Source organism: Acanthisitta chloris, unplaced genomic scaffold (assembly GCF_000695815.1).
Source record: "Acanthisitta chloris isolate BGI_N310 unplaced genomic scaffold, ASM69581v1 scaffold5013, whole genome shotgun sequence".
Classification (NCBI taxonomy): domain Eukaryota; kingdom Metazoa; phylum Chordata; class Aves; order Passeriformes; family Acanthisittidae; genus Acanthisitta; species Acanthisitta chloris.
Window position 1 is genome coordinate 100,348 of NW_008666455.1, and position 15,560 is coordinate 115,907.

At 39.6% G+C, this 15,560-nt stretch overlaps 1 protein-coding gene across 1 annotated transcript in view; it reads left to right on the top strand.

The window, feature by feature from the left end:
- CLYBL (citrate lyase beta like) overlaps positions 1-15,560 on the top strand; it is a gene marked incomplete at its 5' end in the record, with an annotated part of 80,137 nt that overhangs the window by 41,551 nt on the left and 23,026 nt on the right. Inside the window, 2 exons of the mRNA XM_009072112.1 lie at positions 10,176-10,364; positions 13,894-13,995. Of these exons, the coding sequence (XP_009070360.1) occupies positions 10,176-10,364; positions 13,894-13,995 (291 nt within the window). The remainder of the gene's footprint in view (positions 1-10,175; positions 10,365-13,893; positions 13,996-15,560) is intronic.

Sequence of the window (15,560 nt, forward strand, 5' to 3'; positions counted from 1 at the left end):
TCCATGTCAGATTTGTACAGAGGTAGGAGTAGGTAACAAAAGCACAGGTGAAGGACCTCTGCATATTCAGGCCTGGAAAAATTTTATGAAGGGAGCAACATAAGTGAAGGGAAAAGTTGTGTTAGGTAAGTAATTGATGATTTAACAAGGTGCTCTGTTTGCAGATGTCCTGGTCAGTTATGCTGAGGTAATATTATGGCTAAATACATATGGATGTAAGAATGGAGGTTTTCAGATGGTTGCTATGGGATGAAGGCATTTGCTACTTCTCTCCTCATTGGTACAAAACAAGTGAAATAATGGGTGCTTAACTGCCTAGCTCTGGTGGAAAGAAAAACAAAAACAGCTCAAGAAGTTCCTGTTTTCATGTCGCACTTCCTAGCTCCTTATTGTCATCCTTTGCCACCCCTTTGCTTGCAGTGATGCAATTGTTTGTATGGTCATGCTGTAAGCAGGACTGATGAAATGGTCTGGGGTGAAAAAAAAATCCTACTCTTCCACCCAGAAGTAAAAGAAATCTGAGTTTCTCTAATGGGATTGCTTCAGTGATCCAGTGTGCATCTCAGCTCAAGAAACAGTTGCATTGGAAATGCTTGCATGGGAGACAAGTGGGGCATGGAGTGGGAATAGGCAGAAGAGAGGAGAAAATGCTTAGATCTTGCAGAAATAATCATACGCTGATTTATTTTATCCTCTTGGGGAATATGCACCAACCTTACTTTAAACTTCATAGATATTGCAGAAGCCCCAGTAAGGTGCACCTTCTCAGTTAGGCCAGCATTTTAAAATACTTGATTTCATCAATAAAAAAACACAGTTGAAGAATAGCTTAGGAAAAAAATGTCACAAGTTCCAGTAATTTGTTTCACTGCAATCAGGAATATCTAAACAAGGAACTTAGAGAGGTTCTGAAGAACAACAGAAATTAAGAGTTCTTATGTATATGTATATAAAGGTGTGTATTATATTGTACCAGTATAACACATCTATCAGCAATGTGCAAATAACACCCTATAACTGTAGAATTGACTCCTTTTTCAGGGTCCACCACAGTTCTAAGCAGGGAAAATTTAGCATTGTTAGGTTCGGTTTAGACCACAGAGAAGAAGTGAAGTCATTGCTAAAAGGTTCTTACTCCTTGCCATGAATACATGAGTCATAGAGTTTATTTTTAATGAATTTATTTTATATCAGGGGTCAGTCTCTGCCTCAGCTAGTCACTGCCGATGTGGGGACATGGCATTCTGGTGCTGCTTCCCCTCCCTCACTTCGGGGGTGTGGGGGTGGAAAGAAGGGAGTGCAGTTGCTTTTGTACTGCTGCCCATGCTTCAGGGACTCTGCCAAGAGTGAACAGCAAGCTGTAGGAGCATCTGAGAAAATGTTGCCTGCAGGAGGTGCTAAAACCTGCATTTGGGGTGGAGTGAGATATTTGGGTTCCTTGACTCATCCCAGGCACCAATCCAAGCAGTTTCTCTATCAGAAGGAAGCCCTTCTGGTAGAGAAAGAAGGATTTCTGGCAAAATCCAGTGTAGTGAGGTGGGTCTTTGTTAAGATAAGCACTAACTGAGAAATACATATATGAAACAAGTTTGCTTTACAGGAAGGCAAGAGATGTCAATTGAGTGCGAAGCTTGTTGGATCAAAGTTTCTCGTGTTGAACATCTCCTAACATGGAAGTAATTGCTGCAATTACAGGCTACTTCTACAATGTTAAATGCATCTAATCCAAGGAGAGATCCCTGCTGGCCTCACCTAGTGTGGCAGAGGCACTTGTGTCCACACAGGGACAAATCTCTAGAGCAAACTAACTGCGGTGATGGATACGTAGAACATGGGTGCCCTAAGTCTCCCCATGGGGCTTTGGTGGACCTATGGGATGATTTTCTGCGTGTTTTTATTTCATTTCCAGCATATGAGCAGGGTGGCATATCAACATGAGTGCTTTTAAATTCAGATGAGGCATGATGAGATGACTCATGTGAGTGTTTGAAGGGACACAAGCCTTGCTGGGACAACATCACAGGGCTGAGCAGGGTGAAGGCAGTAGAACTTGGTGTGATCCTGCCCATGCCACTCTTTGGGCATGATGCTTGGAGAGATCCATCTCTGAAACCACACCTGTGTTGTGGTTTGGAGGAAATAGATGATTCAGTCCCCCAAAGGAGAGTCTGAATGAACATGAGAAGTTGTGCCTTGTAGGTAGCTGGGGCCCAAGACCTTCAGGTGAAGCTGGGAACTAAGTTATCTGACTGTAAAGATTTTCTCAGAGGGTCTATAAAGGGAGATTGATACTAATGGCATGATCTCACAAGGGCATGCAGGACTACCTGAAGCAATCTTTGCTTAAAAAAGCTGCCTGTAAGACGTGGAGGTTTTAGAAGTCCTGTTCTAGATGGCTCAAGAACCCACCTGGTGGGAAGACTTCCTGGGGGTGCCTTGCCCAGTGTAAGACACCTGAGTGACCGGTTAGGGTCATGAATCCCATGCTCAACTCATTGCATGGAAACATGTGTCTTCAGTGTAACATCACTTCACTTAAAGATGTAAGTTGAAAATGAAGAGTTGAGAGCTTTTTTGTCCAATCCCAATCTTGCTGTGAACATGACTGCAAACTCTTGGACTTAGGGCATTCTGTGGGGTTTTGATCACATTACGGACTATTAATTTGCTACGTTACCAGTGTGTATCAAGCACTTTATGAAAACTGAGACAAGAGCTGTTAATCAGGGTTATTATTGATAATAATAATAATTACTATGTTATTTTATTATATTATTGATAATTACAGCAATTACAATGCCAGAAAACATGCATAGTTGTTCCAAGTTTTCTCTTGGAAACACCTAGTTTTATTGAGACTGTAGGTAGACTGGGAAAAGTTTCTTGTGGAAAAGAGGAAGGATGAAAGATGCCATGGCACAGCTGAGCTGATTTTTCTTATTGCCTTCTTAATTCCTAGGGACTTCTGAGCAGCTTGGGGCAGACTCTGGTTCTTTTAGTACAAGCAGGTGTAAACATCTGGCTAGTTGTCTTCTTTTTTTCTGTAATCCTCTGTTTTACCTCTTTTGGCTTTAATTATTTTCCCCAATTAATTTATTAAAGAATAATTGAAACAGTAATTAAACAGTGCTTCTGAGGGTACCCATTCGCTGATCTTCAAAATAAATTGAAGCAGAGGAAGTTTTGGTTAGATATTAGAAAAAAATTTTTACTGTAAAGGTGTTGAGACACTGGCACAGGTTGCCCAGGGATGTGGTGGCTGTCCCGACCCTGGCAGTGTTCAAGGCCAGGCTGGATGAGGCCTTGAGCAGCCTGTTCTAGTGAGGAGGTGTCCCTGTCCACAGCAGGAGAGGTTGGGACTAGATGATCTGTAAGGTCCATTCCAACCTCTAAACTCTATGATTCTATGACTGGATCTGTATCTCACTTAGAATCATCACACCTAAAATCAGCTGCTGAACAGAGATTGATAGTTTGCTAAAGCAGATGTACTTTGGACAGGCAGCAATGTATTTCACTATCAGCATTAACTAAAAGATACAGTTATAAAAATAACAAATGGATGTCTGAACATACACATTTTCCACAGTTATCTATTACATTGTGCCAAGTAAATATATCATAGACTATAATATTTTAAAATAAAAAAAGAAGTGTTAGGTTTATGTGCTGAAAGAAAAGTATAGCTTTTTTATTATTATTATTACTATTTATACATCAGATTGTGTATTTAATGGCCTCATTTCATCATGCAGCAGCTCATTTGGACTGTCCAGGAAGACTAATTAACACTAATGCTTCTAAAGAATTTCCATTTGTGATGCTAATCTGTCACAAAACCAAAAGTATCCTCAGAAAGCCAGGGGAAAAAAGTACATCTTGCAGCCAGCTTAAATTAGTGTTAGCTTGATTTGTCTTAATTGAAAGGTTGTTTACATCTCTTTTGTAAGTGTTTATAAAAGTTGGCAGACATTAGAATAGCTGCCTACGTACATGAGCAAAATTCTCATTTATTGAAGCTGTTGTACATAGTTCTGTCATTAAAATCCTCTTTAAATACTTCTGTACACATAGTCTTAAGGTATAAGCCTCTCTCTGTGTTTATACACACACACAAACACACACACACATACCACACTGTATTATTTTTGCTACTGAGGTAATTTTGCTCAGCCCTCTTATTACATGAATATTTCCATGTACCAGTTCATTCTATCAGCCTACTGACCTCTGTTTAAATTTCTTTGAGATATGTGTAAGTCAGAAAAATATCTTGATGACAACTTGTGAAAATGTCTTGCTGTTGCACTAATATACATGTCCTTGGATATCTTGGCTCAGCAGAAATGTAGTGCTTACATAGCTGAGCACCCCTAAAGCTTTATTGGGATTCACGAGCCCTGGGTCCTGGACTGCCATCTGGGTGGACCTCAGGCTCTTGTCCTCTGCTTCTCCACATTCACAGCATCTCAAGGCAGGTCACCTGATCATCATATGTGGAAATTGCCCAACTCTGACATAGACCCCCACCTAATATCTTCAAGATCCACATTGTCCACACTGGTAGAGGGAGGGAGAGGCTTGCTAAGCTTACACGGCAGCAAGCAGCTCTCAGCTATTCATCAACAGTCTTAAGAGATCTTGTCTTTTAAAAATGCAGGATAGGTATTGTTGATAGGCACACTGATGTGTCCCTACACCTTAAATGAAACTTCTAGGAAAATGGGGAAAGAAATTAAATTTCCTCAGCAGAGCATGATTGCATTTCCGCTTAGCCGCAATGCTGACTACTGACGTTTGCGTCATTTTTGTGTTGCTAGACCATGGACTGAGTGTAAAGACAATTAGCAGAGCAGAGAGAAAAGCAGCAGATGCTAAAGATGCACAGAGTTAGATGACTCATTATATCATGAGGAATCTTTTTCAGACAAGTGAAAAGGTTAGTATATAAAAAGAAAAGGCTTGAATAGACCAAATAATTATTAATTTTAAAAAGTTGAAGATTTCAGGAATGAGTAGCAAAACGATCAGTGTCTTGCAGTACACTAAAAGGTGTATTAGCCTGAACTGCAGAGGAGAAGCACCTACATACACAATGGAGACCCTATTCTCCCTCTTCCTCCCCACCCCGGCCCCTTCTTTCTATGCTGGACACTATCCTTTAGGATTGATTACATGGTGGGTTTGGTGTGTTTTGTGTTGAACCGAAAGGAAATGTGTTTTTAAATTTCCTAAACTTTTAAAAACTCCATAACTTATCATCTGCTCAAAGTAACAATAAGAAATTATTTAATAACCACTTTCTGGAGGCTTTGTGATGTATGCATACTTTACAGCAGTTTTTCAGTCTAACAAGACTAACTAGAAATTATTATTTGCCATTTCAAAGATTTATTCTAACAAGTACCTGATGTGTGTAAGGCAGAAGGCAAGTCTCGTGAGCCAAGCACCTCCTGCTCTCAGAAAAGCTTTGCTCCACAGTTACAGTTCTCTTTGTTTCCTGAAAAACAAATGTAATTTGTCTTTTCTCTTGCCAATCTCATCTGTGAATTTGAAACTAAATGAAGTATCATTCTGCATGGCATCGTTTCATTGGCATCGCTTCATTGATGGAGAATTAAACATACAAAAAATGTCAGGCTTTCCCCCTGCAGAAACCCAATTCTGCCCAAAGGCCTCTATGGCTATGAAATATATATGTGTGTTTCTGCAACATCTTATTTGAGCAGTGCGTTCATAGGGCATGCACTAATATAAGTGACAAAAGATTCAGCAACGTCAAGTCCTGTAAACAAACCACTCCAAGGAATTAACATTAACACATAATTGTATGTTTTTACCATGTCAGACCTGTCACTAAAAAAAGAACTTGATTTGTGATTATAGTAATTAATTTTTCCTCTCCCATTTGAAACATGCCAACTTATTATGGCAATGAGGATGATAGATTCTGGCCTACCATTTTAGCACATCATATATTTACATTTCCATAAGAATTATTATCAAAAGGTGTTAACGTGATGAGATCTATACATAAACATATCTTTAAGAGTGCCCACTATTTTTATATTAAGACCTAAAGGTCTTTAGATAAAAAATGGGGGTAAGACTAGACAAGAAAGATAAAGCAAAACAGAGATTTTGTCCTCAAAATCAGGCAGGTCTAGAAATCACGATGCTGGAAAACTGGTTTGTAGGGTATCGTATCAGTTCGAAAAGAAAGAAAAAGATGTAATTTTTCCATCTGCTGTTGCAGTCCCCAAAATGCTGTTAACCTGACAGTCTTTGCTTCATTTTTGCTGTATTAACACTGTGTCCAGGGTGAGCGAGTGGCTAAGCTTCCAGCTCTGTGGCATTCCTTCTGTTTTGAAGGGGAAATTTTAGTGTCTTGACTTATAATTTAAAGGGGAAAAAAAGGAGGAAAAAAGAATTAATAAAAGAAAGGTACTGATTCAGCTGATGGGAAACTACTTCCAAATAGTGTTACCAAAGGCACCTATTTAGGTGTGCGAGTAATTTTATAAATAAGCCCGAGGGGCTCCTTCTTCGCCGCTTCCCCCTTCCCCGGGTCTCGCGCTCTGCCTGCCTGATCCCATCCGACAGTAGGGCTGATACCGCACTAATCCCCGCAAGTTTGGGACTAATGAACTAACTGCTGGGCTGCCGCCACGGAGCTTGGTCCCAAACTATACTGTACTTCACACTCGATTTATTCTCCAGATGGCGAGACTGCGCAGCCCTGCCGCGAGGGACCACCTCTTCCACTGGAGTGTAAAAGTGGACGGATGTTGTTTTCTTTGCAGATTTGATAATTCGGAGCTAGAAACTCATGAGGATGGTTAGTTATTAGGTTTAATGGGTGCCAGTTGAGCCGGCAATACGTCTTCCCATTTTTAATTTCAGTGTCTGTGTGTCTGGGTAGCACTGGATTTGTCGGCAATGCCACGTCACCGAAACCTTTATCTTCTCCAGTTGGTGTAGCTGCACGTGGTAATGAACATCTTCCTGTGTCCTCCTCAGAGTCAAACAGAAGGGCTGCTAAAGTAACCACCCTGGCCAACCTTTTTTTTTTTTCCCAGTGGGTTTTCCAGCACAACTTGCAAATTTAGCATATTTTAATAATATCAGTGTTTACCATGAGGTTCCCTGTTTTCTTTCTCTTGTTCAGTTTGATACAGAGCACAACTCACATTGGGGCTATCACCATCCCAAGCTACCTGGACATGGAATAGTTTACTTAATGATCAAGTTTATTTCTTTATCAGCTATTCTTTCATGACCAAGTATTATCTGATGTTGTACTTCTGGTGTGTAGAAAAGGGCAAATAATTTCTTTCACCACTCCTTAAAATTCTAGTTTGCCTATTCTTGGCAGAGACAGTGTTTGAAAAATGTGTTTATTTGCACATCTACTACTGTAAAGATATTATTGTATTAAGGAATACTTTTTTCCCTGTTACAATGTTGAAGTAGTTTACCTAGCTTAAAATTGTGTCCTTTGCATGGATCCTGCAGTAAGAATAGCATCTACTTTTCCATGTGTAATGGGGCAGAAAGGGCTCTCCCTTTCCTCCATGTTTTCAGTACATATAGTCAGAAGGTTTAGTACATTTTTTTATTTACCCATGAAATGTTTTATTGGAAACTTGCCTGGGGAGCTGATACACCCCACTAACATCAACAGGATTTTGTCTGTTGTAGGAAGGGTAGTCACTGAGTCAGTCCCCTCACGAGCTCTGCTTTGGCAGCTAGGTCCCCTCACTTTGTTCCACACTTAAAAATATAAATTGAATCTTGATGTGGAAACTATAGTGACTAAAAGTATTTTATCATGGAAGAGAAACATTTCTATTCCTGGGGTATCTAGGCAGACAGATCTAAAACATAGCAGTTCTAAGAAAATGCATCAGTTCTCAACCCAACAGATGGCATGGGTGTGTTAACTAACAGAGCAACATATTTTCTATTAAAATATGGGGAAAAACAACAACCCCCTCCCCATGTTTGTTGGTTGGTATAAATTCAGTGAAGTTGTTGGTTATTTTTGGGATACGTACCAGAGGGCTGCACATTTAGTTTATGTAAATTGATAACAGCAACAGCCTGTTAATAAGTGTTTTGTATGGAAATATACCTAGAAGGACATGATCTGTCTTTTTTGGGAAGGGAGTTTGCAGCCCAAGGAGAAAAATAAATATGAGAGATGGTCTACTGCTCATTGTTATAATCTGGAAAAAAATCATAACAAATTATGCTGCAAGTTTGCTAGAGATGTGCCTTCATTTGCAATTGGATGCTGCCTTAGTGGATACTTTGGGGAGATCTCTTGTTTACAAGTTGGATCGGTGTGTGCTGAAACGATGATAATCTGACTTTAATTAAAAGCATAAATTGGTTTGGAGTGTGTTTTTAAGCTACCCTTCTGCATCATACCCAGAAACCTTCAGCCCAGCCCTCGAAACCCATTACCCTTGGTCAGAGAAGGAAAACATAGGGTATTTATATTTCCCAGTATTGGCATCATATGGTTTGGTTTACCTAATTCAGAAGAGCCATTTCAGACAGCTCTGCACTGGAGCTGTCTTCCAGCTGGACATGTTTGTGCTAAACTGCATGCATCTTTATGTGGCTTTCCTAATGGCCCCAGACAGAGTCCATTCACAGCAGTTCAGATGTTTTGGGTTGCGTTTTCCAGAGATTACCTCTGAACATGCCCCTTGATCGCAGCTCAGGGATACATACATGGGCGCCTTGTTCCCGTCTGTCCGATTAACAGGCATATGCTCCCAACCTTCTGAGAAGCACGGCTAGTAGCCCCAAGCTGAAGGCTGTTTGCTTCAGATTTCATTAACTTTCTGCTTCATTATTCCTTCCTTTTAACCAGTTAGAGCCATCAATTGCTTTTCTCTAAACTTACCCTAATTATCAGGGGTCCCAGCCCTGTAAATCAGTACACTGCAGAGCTGTCTTAAACTGGCTTGGGAGACCCTGTTCTCATCGGACCTGACAACTGTAAGCTACTGTTCCCTCACACTGTTTAACTCAGACCACATTGGGAAACTGCCTCTGCCCCTCTTGCCGGCAGAGATTTGCATCCGTCTGGTTTAAATCTACTGTCATGTCCCTCTTGCCAATTGGTATTAGCCTGGATATTAACTTTGATGATTTTTTTTTCCCCTTGAGTTTGCCTGTTTTCTTGAAAAGCATCTCTATTCAGCAACTGCATATTGTTAAAGTCATTCCTGAACCTCCGTGAGTCAGGAGCTTTAAAGTTTTATTAGCCCCATAAAAACTCTTCACAAATGGAATGACTTTTGATAAGTGTGCATTTTGACAATGCAAATTTGTTAGGGGCTGTTGGTGAGTGGAAGGAATTTGGGGTTTGAAACTGCAGTTGGCAGGAAGCAGGGAGCACAGCACCCTCCTTCCACCCTGATCCCTTTCTTCAGGCCAAGAAATGCACTTCATTTCAGAAAAGCATGTGAGTGTTCTTCATGCAAATCAACTATTAAACAGATTTTTAAATTTACATTCACAAAAAGAGAGAATGACCGGGGGAAGCCTGTGTCTTTGGAGACGTTATTTTGTGCCAGCAGAATACCTTTTATTGTGGTTCAAGAAAAATCTCTGAGTTACTTCAACGTTGTTTTCATATGCAAGTTGTGAACTCTACTAGAGGCTTTAATACACTTTGAATACGTGGAGAAAAGGAATATTTATACAGCAAAACCGAAGAAGTATATGTACAACTGTGCTTATTGACATCCAGGCAATAGAGATGAATTACGAAAATTAATTGTTTTATGTGAATTTAATAACATGCCAGTTTTGAGAGAACAGACAGTTAGTGCAACATATTTTGTTAGTGTAAAGATTTGTGCTTGTTAGACATTTTCAGCACTAGCAGACACAAAAGTCTTATTTTCTACAAGTGGTAAAAACACTAAGCATTTAATTCACCAGTAATGGAGAAGCTGTAAAGAGGAAGGTTAAATTGCAAGGTGGACTATAAATAAAAGTCCAAGAGTGACAGACATTTTGGGAACACCAAAAAAAACTGTCTAGATTTTTCCCCATGTCATTTCAACAAATTTTCTTCTCAGTGCATTTTTCTGTCAATAGAAAATGTGCTTTCTTTTTATTTTCTTGTGCCTCTAAACTCACATATATTTTAGAGAGAAGCAAGACTGACCATTGCGAAAACCCTTGAAGAATTTGACTTTGGACATACTGAAAAGTGTGTCAGGATAAACTCTGTCTCCAGTGGCCTTGCAGAAGAAGATCTAGAGGTGCTTTTGCAGTCCAAGACCCTTCCTTCAAGCATGATGCTGCCAAAGGTTGAAAATGTTGAAGAAATAAGATGGGTGAGTACCAGCAACAGAGTAGCTTTTGACTGAAGCTGTTGAGCCAAGTTCACACAGGCAGAGAGATGAACAACTGTGAGTTAGGAGGAAGGCTGCAAATACCATATAATGTTGTTGCTTGGCTAAGGTAATTGGGAAATGCATCCACGTATATGTGTGTGTGATGCACTGTATAAAAAGCATACATGGAACACGTTGCATTTATAAAGAAAACCAGGTTTATTTCTCCCACAGTCAATGAAGAATCAATATTGCTGTCTGAGTATATTATCAACAATGGAAGTGTAAGTGCCTGACTATTCTCTAACTATCCTAACAAGCAAAATTTTTGTCTCTGTCCATGAGCCTTAGTTACATGCATTGGAAGCAGGAGATGGGGAAACCATGTTAGCAACATATGAAAAAATGGGTTTGGGGGAAGGTCACTCCTTGGGGCAACTGGAGGAATAAACAGGAAGCTTTTAACTAGTGTTTTTAATTAGCACAGATATTATTTCCTGAACAGTTCTCTATTTCTTCCTTTTTAATTGCTGACAGGTGTGTTTGTGTTTCACAACTGACTTTTCAGCCAATAAAAACCTGAAATGTAAATGGTTGGCATGTCAAATTACTTAAGAAAACTTTGAAATAGGCCTAATTATGCTATAATTGTTTTAATTGTCAAAAAAGAGGGATTCTTGTTTAGATATACCATTATTGCTGTAACATGCCAGTAAAGGAATAATGCTTAATTATTCACTTTTTATTTTTGAAACCACTAGCCAAGCAACTAGCACACGTGCAAGCTGTGATGAAAGGCAGGCAGATGTATTAGGATCTATCTTAATCTTAGCATCTAACCTTGGTCAAACCATTGAGATTGGGCGTTAGTACAGCTGAGCACAGCCCGAGATGTTGGGTATGTGACAAGCCCCCTCCGTTCTGTGGCACTGCCCCTTCGTCCTCCACCGCTCGCGATGGAAGTTCACCATCCCCTTCCACCAACGTTTAATTAAATTAACCAGAGTACACCTCTCAGGGTTTACAGCCATGTAAGTGTTAGACGTAACTTGTCAGTGATGAATATTCATTATTCCAAAATGGCAGGGTCCTCGCTGCCACCAAGTAGGTTTTGCAGGGAGATGGGATGCTGTGGCTCTTTGTCCCCTCATCCCCTTCCACTTTCCCTCTCACTAACTTTTATTTCCATCATGGAAAACAAGCCAACCCCAGCAGCTTCTGCCTCATTGTCCTCCTTTTGCTTCCCTCTCCCTTTGCCCAACCTTTGCACACAAAGAACACACTTTTCTTAACGCTGATGCCTTCTTTTTCCAATCCTCCCAAAATTCACTCCAGTGTGATTTTTCAGCCTCCCAGAAGCTGTTTATTTCCCCCCATGCACACCCGCTCCCCCCCTTCATTTTTATTTATGTGCAGCAGAAAACCTGGAGGCTGATGCACAACTAAAAGATGGGCTTACTTGTTTTCTTTTGTGTGAGAATCTCTTGCTTTCCTTTTGTCCCTAGTGTGGGTACTTGTTTGACTGGCATGGCTTATTGGACTATAACAAGCGTAACTCTCCCTCCTTTGTGGTGGGACAATTCTCCCACAAATCCCGACCAGTGTGCATTCTTCCCGACACACTATTGGGTGTGCACTGGAATTGAAAGAATTGCTGAGGCCTTGCTACTTCATCCCCTCCCCAAGCTTTGTGGGTTTTTTTTTCTCCGCCTTCTTTTTTTTTCCCCCCTTTCTCCCTGAAATGAACACTTTACCAGGCCGGAAACATTTAATCGTCTCCTTTTGAAAAAAAAAAAATAATTGAAACTTCTCCACTCGTTACCTTTTGTATTGGTGCTTACTGCAAATCTTTTACAAGGGAGAGGAAAGGAGACAATATTTAATTAAATGTGGTGGGGGTTTTTTGCACTACCTTCAAAACAAAAGAGAGCAAAAATCGCAGGAGTGTGACTTTTTAAATATTCTGAAATAAAACAAGAATTCTGCTACTTTAACTTCAGCCTAAAATATAAACACAGTGGCACTTTTTTCCTTTTTTTTCTCTTAAAAAAATAAAAAGCAGATAGAAGATTTAAGAATATATGCTGATGCCATTATATTACCTCGTTTACCTGGGTTAACTTTTCTGTTTTCTGTCACTGTAGTACCTGCCATACTGTACAGAGTGGATCACATTGATTTTTTTTTTTTTTCCTACTTGCATATTTTTGAGTGGAATTCTCTTCTCCAAAGAAAAGTTACTGAGAGGGCCATGGTGACAGTGCAAAGCAGGGATGGGAAGGGCAGAATTCTTCATCGAAGAAAGCTGTGGTTTATTTTGGCCTAATTGTAAAGTTACTGCAAATTGCTAGAAAGCTTTTTTTTTTTTTTCAAGATCTGGGTGATTAGATTTTTCTTCTTTTGGGGAGGGGCAGTAGGGGGAAGCTAAAAGGGGAAATAACACCTCTAATCCAGCTTCTGGTAAATAGGCTGCCAGCTTTTAAAATGAGTTTCCTTTCTATTAGTCAGAATATTATGCTAAGCCTTAAGCATTAGTTTTTTATGTTGCCATAGCAGCCTTATTCCTGCAGGGTTGTGACCTGCGATGATTACAGTACAAAGCTTATAGGGTCTTGAAACCCCCTTTGAAGATGAAAAGTCTTTGATGGTTTATATTTATGCAAATCTCTTAGATATGATTTACCCAACTGAGACTGAATGGAGAGATGATTAAAATTCCCTTTCCTTTGATATCCATTAATAGTCGAATATTCCTTAAATTTAAAATATATGCATATGTTATTTTTGTCTTTATTTACTAACATTTCTGCAGTACCTGCAATGTGTTTATCTCTGCACAAATTACTCGATCTGGACAGACATAATAGATTTACAATATAGGGCTGAAGGTTTTTTCCCCTCTCTTTTTTTTTTTCCCTTTTGAAAGGGGAAAAATCTGTGCAAGAGCTTTTGTATGTTTCCAGATGATAGATTTTGGAATTTGGGCTACCCCACTGGCAGCTCAGAGCTAGCTGTGAACTGGTCTCATGGAAAAAATTGGCAAGCTTTGGTCTTCAAAGAATTAAACTTCCTTTTTAAGGCCTTCCTAGGTAAGCTAAAAAATTATGAAGAAAAGCCTATTGAACAAAAGGGTAACGGTGCTGTAATGAATAATACGGATGCCACTTAGAAGGCTGGGGAGAGCTTCCAGTGATGGCAGTGCTGGACCTGAAACAAAACTGGACCTCAGGTACAGCAGCACTTCATTGTTTTCCAGGGCCCACGGATTTGCATTTCACTAAGCCAGGGTGAGAGGTGCTAAGCCTGGATTTTTTTTCCTTACAAACCAACCTCCAAACTTAGAAATGTATGGGAATGCTGCAGTTTCAAATCGCAGGCCTTGGTAAAAGCTGCTTTATATTTTTTTAACCATCAGATTTTGGGGTGGGCAGGGGTGTTTCTTACAGCCAGGTAAATATTTAATGTGTAGTATATACATGTAGACTGTTATTTTTTTGCTCTCTGATAGCTCATTCTGTCTAGTTTTTAGTTTTCAGACAAATTCTTACAACACCTCAAAGGCCGAACACTTGTAGAACCAATGAATTTTATCCCCTTTGTGGAAACTGCAATGGGCTTGCTCAATTTTAAGGTAAGCAAGTTCATATTTGCCATCTCAGCAAACTAGCAGAATAGTCGCCAGTCCCTCCCTAATTTCACCAAGGAAGAGAGGTTAAAAAATACTAAACATATTGTTCAATTCCAAAAAACATTTGCAAGTTGAACTCTGGTGTTTGTTTTGCAAAGGCCTTCATAAATTCAAAATATTTCAGTGACAAAACAGTTCCAGTCCATGCCAAATAACAAAACCTCTCTGCATTCCTGTTATCATTTTGAACACACTCGGAGTGGAAATGGGTTCCTCTAAAGATTTGGAATACTCAGCGTTGCAGTGCACTTGAGCTGTCGGACTCAACTTTTGTATAACATTTGATTCAAAAAAAGTTAATTATCATTTCACTATTGCTAAACTTACGTCTTTATAATTGTTTGTACTGATAACATTACAACCAAAGTTCCTTACCCCTTTTTTGTGTATGTGACGGAGTGTTTAATGCTGAAATTAGAAGTATAAGTAACTTTGAAGATAGGAAATATCTGAAGAATGTGCTCATTTTTTAGGGTAGTTTTAGATCAAATCTTATTTTCAAATTTCATTTTAATATAAATCACTCCCCAGCCTTAATTACTGAGTCCAGGTTTTTCAGAAAGACAGGGCAGTGTGGCAATGAAACGGAAGATCTCGTGCATGCACGAGGAATTCAGTGTTCCCCTCCCAAGCTCTAAGGGAAAACTTTCAGAGCAGCTGAGGACACACAGATCAGAAGTACCTCCAGAAGTACTGGCAGGCCTCACAGGCAGCCTGCTCGTTTGATACAGCCATTTATCTTACAGCACACGCTAACCTCTCTAGGAGCACAATACAGCAGTAACCAAACAGGCACACTCCTGTCCGCGGTGCATACACAGAATTAAATCATATTTCAAACCCTCTGTGGCTTTTCGTCACCTACAGTATTTTATAGTGGAGGTTTAATACTGCAGCTCCTGATGTTGGCAGGAGAGTTGCCTTTAAAATCACTCTGTTAAAGAATAAATTCCTGTCCCACTAGCTGCCATAGAAGAACACCCATTAGTAGAGCTGGTAATTACCTCTGTCTCTCTCCATGTACCTTAGTCTTAAAAAATACTAATGTTATCCGAACATCAACATAAAATAGCAATATTTCTCTCTTCATAGAATAGCTAAAGTAGCAAAATTTTTCTTGCTTTTATTTTTATGCTTTTCTGCAGCACTTGTTGCATTTTTAACTTCCTTAGCTAATTTCTAGTTATATGTAAGAGAAGACTTTAAATTGGCAATCCTGTAAGAAATCCTTATGTCCTAGAAGGAGTCTATAATAATTTTAAACCATTCATATTACGTATTTCATAAAAGAGATTCTGATCTCCATTTCTGTTTCTCATGCAGATACATTGCATGTCAAACTAATCAAATTTAATACTTTCTGTTTGCTTTTAAGCAGCATTTGCTAAATATTTTCTTTCATATTGTAACAGAAATATCTGAAGTAGTGATCACAGTAATACCCAGGGCATTATGTCAGCCAGAAGGTGGGGAACCTGCTATGATGTCCTGTATTTAGGTGCTTAGGG